At 40.8% G+C, this 8579-nt stretch overlaps 1 protein-coding gene across 1 annotated transcript in view; it reads left to right on the top strand.

Moving 5' to 3' along the window:
• The first annotated feature begins 568 nt into the window (after positions 1 to 568).
• The window catches only part of LOC119833577 (transient receptor potential-gamma protein-like), a 15013-nt gene continuing 7002 nt past the window's right edge, over positions 569 to 8579 (top strand). The window contains exons 1-13 of the mRNA XM_038357646.1: positions 569 to 650; positions 1438 to 1480; positions 1606 to 1721; positions 2752 to 3120; positions 3780 to 4310; positions 4542 to 4776; positions 5121 to 5258; positions 5454 to 5593; positions 5880 to 6126; positions 6291 to 6411; positions 6616 to 6811; positions 7947 to 8138; positions 8516 to 8557. Of these exons, the coding sequence (XP_038213574.1) occupies positions 1623 to 1721; positions 2752 to 3120; positions 3780 to 4310; positions 4542 to 4776; positions 5121 to 5258; positions 5454 to 5593; positions 5880 to 6126; positions 6291 to 6411; positions 6616 to 6811; positions 7947 to 8138; positions 8516 to 8557 (2310 nt within the window). The 5' untranslated portion in view covers positions 569 to 650; positions 1438 to 1480; positions 1606 to 1622. The remainder of the gene's footprint in view (positions 651 to 1437; positions 1481 to 1605; positions 1722 to 2751; positions 3121 to 3779; positions 4311 to 4541; positions 4777 to 5120; positions 5259 to 5453; positions 5594 to 5879; positions 6127 to 6290; positions 6412 to 6615; positions 6812 to 7946; positions 8139 to 8515; positions 8558 to 8579) is intronic.

The following is an 8579-nucleotide window of genomic DNA, read 5'->3' as shown; positions in this document are numbered from 1 at the left end:
TCATATCTCTGTGACGTTTCCAGTACTTTATCAGCCTTAATCGCTGAATCGATTTGGATGACTTTGAGTATATTGAAAAAGAGAGACGAAAACGAACTGCTAAGACATACGTCTTAGTCTATATACGTCTACGTTAAACTAATACTAGTTTCATAGAGTATAGCTGTAGTCGGAAGTATGATCATAACTTGTATATTGTTAACTGTATGAACACTATACATAAATCTAAAGATGAGTAACAATGTGTATCAATACAAGTAATTCTATAACTACTTTGGCGGTACGTTTGCCTTTCCAGCATGTCTCATTCACAAGTGAAACTGTAAAAAACATTTGCTGTAAATACGTCATGTTTGTTTATATACTTTCTTTTTAAAACGGAATATATATATCTTCTTAACAACTTGTTTTGACAACCTTTTCGCAAATTAATCATTGGAAGATCATATGGCAGGGAAGCTTGTGAAACGCGTGAACTACGAGTACTAAATATATCACGTACTTCATTGCGAACAAAAAATGCGCAGTGCGTTCAGGTTTACGAGGCAATAAAGAAGGTGTTTTGTAGACAGGCGGCGCGGGCGTCCACGCTGGAGGCGCTGCGCAGACACTCGCGGCAGATCGCCGCGCGTCGCGTGCGCCGCGTGCAGGTATGACTTTACATATTATATACGTTATAAAGTTACTGGTCTAGCATTTTATTATCAGTGGAAGAGTCAAAAAATACAATGAATGTTGATGATTTTGTATGTGAATGCTATTTATTTATTTACTATGTAACTAACACTAAATACAGAAAAAGGTAATGGCCACTTCATAGAAGTGAACATATTGTAATTGATTAATTAAGATTTTGTTAATCTTTTCTATGTACATGTATTAAATATATGATAATCTGACGTTTTAAAAATATTTAAGATAAATAAATACCATCGTCATGTCTATACCTTAAATGTGATTTAAAAAGAGGTTAGGTTTTCCTTTTGTATGGGTGTCTTTCCCATAAAAAACAACTGAGGAGATTTTGACAACATTTATACGGTGATAGTCAAATATTAGGTTCAACTTAGAGGGGACATTTTGTCTGAAAAAAAAGTTTTCACGAATGGCTATAGCTGTCTTATGTTTAATGTATTCTCTGCTACTGCCTCATTTTTGACGTATCTTTAAATAAAACATTCTGTAAATTATTTTTGGTATTCTGTGGTTTTCTGTCTTCAAAATATTCCTGTACTGTAATTTATATCCGATAAGAATGTAAGTAGGTATTAATTAAATTAAAATTTAAGACACGAAGATAATTCTGTTTATACATGTTTCACGTTGCGACAGAGCAAAATAATTGAAATTATTTTATGCATGACTGCATTCTCGCGTGATATTCAGTATCCGCGTGTCCGCCCGCCCTAACTTAAGACGCGCGCTCCTTTGTTGCAGTTCTCGGAGCGGTCGCGGGATGGCGCCCGCGGCGACGGAGCCGGTGAGTGCTGCGTTGCGCATGCGCACTAATTATATCCGGCCGCATTGTATTACGCTGAATGTTAGCGCGAGCGGCGGCTGCGCTCGCGAGCGTGGCCGTCGCTCAGTGTCGGTCTGTCTGTGCAGAGAGCGGCGGCTCCGAGATGTCGGCCGGCAGCGGCGACCGCCGGCCCTCCACCTGCCGCGTGGAGCTGGGTGCCCTGCTCGCGCCCGAGCCGCGCCCTCTCGACAACAAGGTCAAGGTAGGCCACTCTGCATGGTGATCCTTTATATCTCGATATCGCTATTGGGATATTTATTCTGCCTGATATCCGCTACATTGTTTATAATGAAGCGCAAGATTCGATTTATATAAAACAGATGATTTAGTGGGATTAAAGGTCACACGTAAATGCAGTTTGTGCAAGCTTCGATCGTACTATGCAGATAGTAGTAGCGTCGCGCGTCGCTAATTCATTGTGCGGGCGCTTTGTCAATGAGTGTTTGTGAACATGGACGGCTGTGAGCGCGTGGGCGGCGAGGCTCGACCCATTTGCATAATGAGCGTCGATACACTCGCCTCGACAGGCGACACCTTCCCAAGCACCCGCGAGCTACGACATTTCACCCTTAACAACTGACCTATTTTGTTTTATCGTCGCATCTTATGATAAATGGGTATGATAATGTTTGTCAATCTACAACGTTGTAAAAAAATATCGAGATTTAACGATATAGGAAAACATTGTTGATTTTTTATTTGCATTGAATAGTACAATGATCGAATCCCCTATTTATTTACTTGTCTTTATATTATTTTTAAAGAATCTGTTCGGAAATTTAAATAATTGTGACTTAGAAGAGAATTTGTTTTCATTAAACTTTCCATTCGTATATTTCCTCATTCTCTCGGATGACTTTAGTTTTCACTACACTGCATGTAGCTGGAATGCGTCTATTTTTGTAATATAAATAATGAAAAATAACTACACGCCAGTTCATTACCGCCGAGTGTTTATCAAATCTATCAATATCTTATAAATAGACATACTGCCCCATTTAAGCTTAATTTCTACTATGAATTAAGCGTCTCTATTGTGTCGTGTATGACTGAAGGTTCAATAAAGATGATGCAGCGCTATTGACCGGCTCCTGGTACATTTTGATCGATCGTCAAGTGAATGTTTATTCTGTCCCGATAGGGTTCATTTTTGTTTGACTCATTTCCAATAATTTCTGTTAGTTGAGTTAGAAGTACGTCTAATCGTTTTTATTTTGCTATTATGTCTACAGCGTCATAGTATACATGGCATGACAGAGGAAGAAAATGTGGTACGACCACATCAGGAAATGGCTGTGTTGTCCCTGGAGGAGAAGAAGTACCTCCTGGGCGTCGAGCGAGGCGACGTGGCGGGGACCCGGCGCGTGCTGCAGCGGGCGCGGGACACGGGCCACATCAACGTGGACTGCGTGGACCCGCTCGGCCGCAGCGCGCTCCTTATGGCTATTGACAACGAGAACTTGGAAATGGTGGAGCTGCTACTCGAGTTTGGCGTGGAAACGCGGGACGCTCTGCTCCACGCCATTTCAGAAGAGTTTGTTGAAGCTGTGGAAGCCCTCTTGGACCACGAAGAACGGACGCGAAAAGAGGGAGAACCACATGTTAGTAATAATTAATGTGCTGGTACCGTATTAAGCAGTTATTCGTTTTTATTTTTTTTTTCTGATTGAAATCAATAGTAGCAGTTACACAAATAACAATACAAATTTCGTTATGAATACTGTAATGTTTTTGTAAATAGTACAACACTCACAGGTCGTACAGAAGTTAGGTTCATAAAAAGCAATTCATGATGTAAATTGCCAAAAACATTACTTATAATGTACATGTTTTACTTTTAAAATAATACTTAATGACAATCGTATGACATCGTTCTTTAGTTGTTTATCGATTTAATAAGTTTGACTGACAATTTGCACTTGTGAGGTTTTTAAAAGTAATGAGTTAAATTTTATAAAACCTTTGAAATGCAAATTACATTTTCTTGAAAGAAATACTATCCAGTCTCGTTCCTATCGTATTATATACTTATGTAGCAGCTAGCTGGTAAAAATTGCCGTCTCATTAATAGCCTCGGCTCATAAACGTCGCCGTTTAATAAAGAGTCTACGCTATTAATGAGAATCAGTTAGCTGCGACGTACAAGTATATACTCTATTAAACTCTGCATATAAATTGTATATTGTTTTCTGATATGACGTCGCTGCTGATATGATGCTGACGTTGCATATTGTGTCATTCATAATTTACATAATTACAGAGTTGGGAGGCACTTCCACCGGAGACTGCGACATTCACTTCGGACATAACGCCGCTGATACTGGCGGCGCATCGCGACAGCTACGAGATCATCAAGCTGCTGCTAGACCGCGGCGCCGGCCTGCCCGTGCCGCACGACGTGCGCTGCGGCTGCGACGAGTGCGTGCGCTCGCGCCGGGAGGACTCCTTGCGGCACTCACGATCCAGGATCAACGCGTACCGAGCGCTAGCTTCCCCATCCCTCATAGCTCTATCTTCGAAAGACCCGATACTATCAGCTTTCGAACTGTCGTGGGAACTAAGGAGACTGTCCGCATTGGAGCATGAGTTCAAAACGGAGTACCAAGAGCTACGCGTTCAGTGCCAGGAGTTCGCAACGGCTCTGCTGGACCACACGCGCACCTCCAACGAGCTGCAGGTGCTGCTGAACCATGAGAAGGGTTCACCACAAGCGCCGCTGATAGAGCCCGGCGCGCCAGAAAGGATGAGGCTTTCCCGACTCAAGCTGGCCATCAAACTCAGACAGAAAAAAGTAAGCCACAATAATTGTATCGATAACACAATTAGTTCTATGTCATAAGTATTTAGATACAATTACAAGACCCAAACCTAACCAAATATACTCAAAATGTATATTTAGTTAGGTTTAAGTAGCATAGTTTGTATCAACACAAAAATTACACAATACTGTGTCCACTTTAATTGTTTATTTTATAATCATACTACACAGCATATTGTTTAAAGTTGATTGAATGAATTGCAGTTCGTAGCGCACCCCAACGTGCAGCAGCTGCTGGCGTCCATCTGGTACGAGAGCGTGCCCGGGTTCCGGCGCAAGAACATGCTGCTGCAGGCGGCCGAGATGGTGCGCATCGGCGCCATGTTCCCACTCTACTCCGTCGCCTACATCGCCGCGCCGCACTCCGCCGCCGGCCGCATGCTGAGGAAACCGTTCATCAAGTTTCTGTGCCACTCGGCGAGCTACTTTATGTTTTTATGTAGGTAACTTTGTTTTAACATGAATGGGTAACGGTACTTTAAGGTAGTCGTAATAACATTTAGCATTTTAACAGCAAAACTGTAACATAAATCCATTTGCAAACTATAACATCTTAGAATATTATAGTATAGAATTTCGTTATCACACTAATATTATAAATGTGAAAGTCCGTCAATCACGCTGAAAGTATTGAACGGATTTTGATGAATTTGCTATACTTTTTAGCCCGATAAATGCTCCCTTGGGATGAAACAGGAATCTTGATATCTGGGCGGAGCCGGAACGAGCGTCTTGTCTGTTATATAACTAAGTTAACAACTTAACTTTAATATGATTATATAGTCCTTCTCATCCTGGCGTCCCAACGGATCGAGACAGCGGCTGGGGGCATCTTCTGGGGCAGTACACACGACGCGCTGGTTTCCCGCCGCGGCTCTCCGCCCACACTCGTCGAGTGGCTCATTCTCGCATGGGTTAGCGGTAAGCATATTAATTTACATTCAAATATTATTTGCCGCATCGTTTTCCGCATCCAACTTTTTATTGGGTGAACCGATGTTTGCTTTTTTTTATGTAAAAGGCGGTGCCTGCGATGTGGTATGTCCCATTAAAATTTTGTCTAGTTCTGACAATTTGAAGTCGGTTTTGTTTTTTCATACCATACTTAAATGGCAGGTCTAATTTGGAGCGAAGTAAAGCAGCTGTGGGACATGGGTTTACAAGAGTATGTACACGACATGTGGAACGTCATAGATTTCGTCACCAATTCGCTCTATGTCGCCACAGTCGCGCTGCGCATCGTATCGCATTTCCAGGTAATTCTATTGTTTACTTCGTCGAATTGTTTGTTATGAATATAATTGTTATGTATATATAATAAATATAAGCAAAGACAAATATCGAATAATTAGCTCATTCTTCACTTAATCGATAAATACCTAAATCTACATGTAAGTAGAATCACCCACTCATGTGAAAGCCAAAACAAAACTTATCGTATTTGCCAAAAGTGTTATATTACATTCCCAAATCAATATCCTAAAAATGACACACTTTACCATATATATACATATATATTGTATACAAATATCTTATTACTAGGTACGGAGAGAGATGGCTATGGGCCTTCAGTGGAACCAGCCTCGCGAGAAGTGGGACGCGTGGGACCCGATGCTGCTGTCGGAGGGGTTGTTCTCTGCCGCCAACATCTTCAGCAGCCTCAAGCTCGTCTACATCTTTAGCGTCAACCCGCACTTGGGGCCGCTGCAGGTGTCTCTCAGCCGCATGGTGCTCGACATATTAAAGTTTTTCGTCCTGGATATTCTAGTCATATTCGCTTTCTCTTGTGGTGAGTGTCTCGTTAAATCAATGCGTAACTTGTAATTCCTTAACTGCTTTGAGCTATGAGTATTACATATAACAAATATTGCCCAGCGAAACAGAAACAAATCTGCGTTGAAAAGAAGAAATTTCTGAAATATGAAAGTGATCCTAACACGTGTGTGTGCACAGGTCTGAACCAGCTGCTGTGGTACTACGCCGACATGGAGAAGAAGCGCTGCACGACGCTGTCGGGCACCAACAGCACCGTGCACGACCCCGACGCTTGCATCGTCTGGAGGCGATTTGCTAAGTCAGTGTTAAGTATATCGGATATTAACAAAAACTCAACCGTCTTAAAATTTTTACAACTAGGCCTTTAGACGAAAAAAAAAACGAGACGAAAAAAGCCAAAAATTAATTTAATTTCCTATGGCTATAATAAATCACGATGTGTTTAAGTATATCGTGTTTCTTTTGTATAGTTTGTTTGACTCATTCAAAACATGTATCGTAGCTTATTCGAGACAATGCAGACGCTTTTCTGGGCGGCGTTCGGGCTGGTGGACCTGGAGTCCTTCGAGCTGGACGGCATCAAAATCTTCACGCGTTTTTGGGGCATGCTGATGTTCGGGACCTACGCCGTCATCAATGTTATCGTTCTGCTCAACCTGCTCATCGCCATGATGAATCATTCCTATCAACTGATATCTGTACGTATATAGTTTAATCTGTTTAATTTTTATGTGATATGTGAAAAATTCGTTGCTAAGAATTATTAAAGCAGAAATTAATTTAGTATCTATATTAACGAGCCCCTGATTATAACATTACGATAAAGAAACATATGTCTTAAGTAATGACTCACAGGTTATAAAGATTTACCTGTCAATTTTAGTGTTGCAATGAGAAGGCGAACGATGTGCGTTAGCGCTAAACAGTGTAATATGTGTCATAATAATGTAAACTACAGACATTATGTGGTCAATAAAACGCCTACGCAAAAGTTGCATTGGTGAAATAGATTCGAGTAGGCGTAATTTGTTGCAAATAAATATGAAGTGAAGTGTTATGTTTGTTTGCCAAAATATCCTGTTACTACAATATCAGCTATTCACATCTTACATAGTTTGACGAAAATAATCAATATCTCAAACTTATATTAACTATATACCTAGTTCTATTTCTTATGTAAGAGTCAACTAATTACTTAGCTCTTGTTATTAATTGCAATTCTCGATCCCACTGAATACAGATTTGCCAAAATAATTCATCTTCACCATCAGCCCACATATGTTCCTACTGCTGGGACATAGGCGTCCTATGAGGATTTTGGCCACCACGCTAGCCAAGTGCAGGTTGTCAGATGTCACATGTCGTCGAATTTTTGATTCTCAGACATGCCGGTTCCTCACGATGTCTTCCTTCACCGTTTTGAGCAGTGGTGATGTTATCCTCATGTGCAGATAAATTGAAAAATCTATTTATTTCCTGCATGCTCGCCTAGTCTCAAACCGTAACTTAAGGATTTTGAAGTCCGAGGTCCTCGCCACTGAGCCACAACTGCTATATATTGTCAAAATAATTACGTAGCTCAATATTAGTCATATATATTGGAGCTCATAAATAACTTAAATTATAAATGTAGTTTAAATGGTTAATATTCAAGGTCATCGGTCTATCGCATCAAATCATTTGTCGACGCACCAAGTGGAATGACCGTGTATGCCCACCTTAAAAAACACGATCAACTAAATTGTATTAAAGCTAATAAAAGCATGTTAAAAATATACATATATAGTTAATATTGTTTATATTAACTGCATCAGTTATTTATTATGTATGCAGGAGCGCGCAGACGTGGAATGGAAGTTCGCGCGCAGCAAGCTGTGGATCAGCTACTTCGAGGAGGGCGGCACGGCGCCGCCGCCCTTCAACGTGGTGCCTTCACCCAAGTCGGCGCTGTACGCGTGGCGCTGGCTGCAGCGGCGCCTGTGCGGACACACGCGCGCCAAGCGGGAGCACATGCGCACTATACGGGTACTTTACTGTGATTGCTACTTGCATGTTTACATCTGCGTCGTTTGGATGCACTTGGATGAGATGTTTTAAATGATTTTAATGTGAGCTTAGGCACCCTGAGCCTTATGCGTTTTATAAATGAATAATGTAAATACAATTTTTGTGCGTTGTGAGTTTACTGTTTATATGATTCTAGTGCTTTGTAATTATTATCGCCCTGTCCTTTTTTAATATTGTCATCGATTTTAGACAATTGGGTAATAATTATAATATCTATATAATCTAAGATAATCTAAGAGTACAAGAAGGAACTGTTTGAAATAAAGTTGTCTAGATGCTGTGGGTAAAATAATTCTTATATTTACGTATTAAAGAACATTGCTTATTATTTTCAGAGAAAGGCTAAACAGGCTACAGAAAGAGACTTCAGATATCAGGTGCGTACCTATCGTTTGTTAA

Source organism: Zerene cesonia, chromosome 17 (genome assembly GCF_012273895.1).
Source record: "Zerene cesonia ecotype Mississippi chromosome 17, Zerene_cesonia_1.1, whole genome shotgun sequence".
NCBI classification, from domain to species: domain Eukaryota; kingdom Metazoa; phylum Arthropoda; class Insecta; order Lepidoptera; family Pieridae; genus Zerene; species Zerene cesonia.
This window is presented reverse-complemented; position numbering and strand designations above follow the sequence as displayed.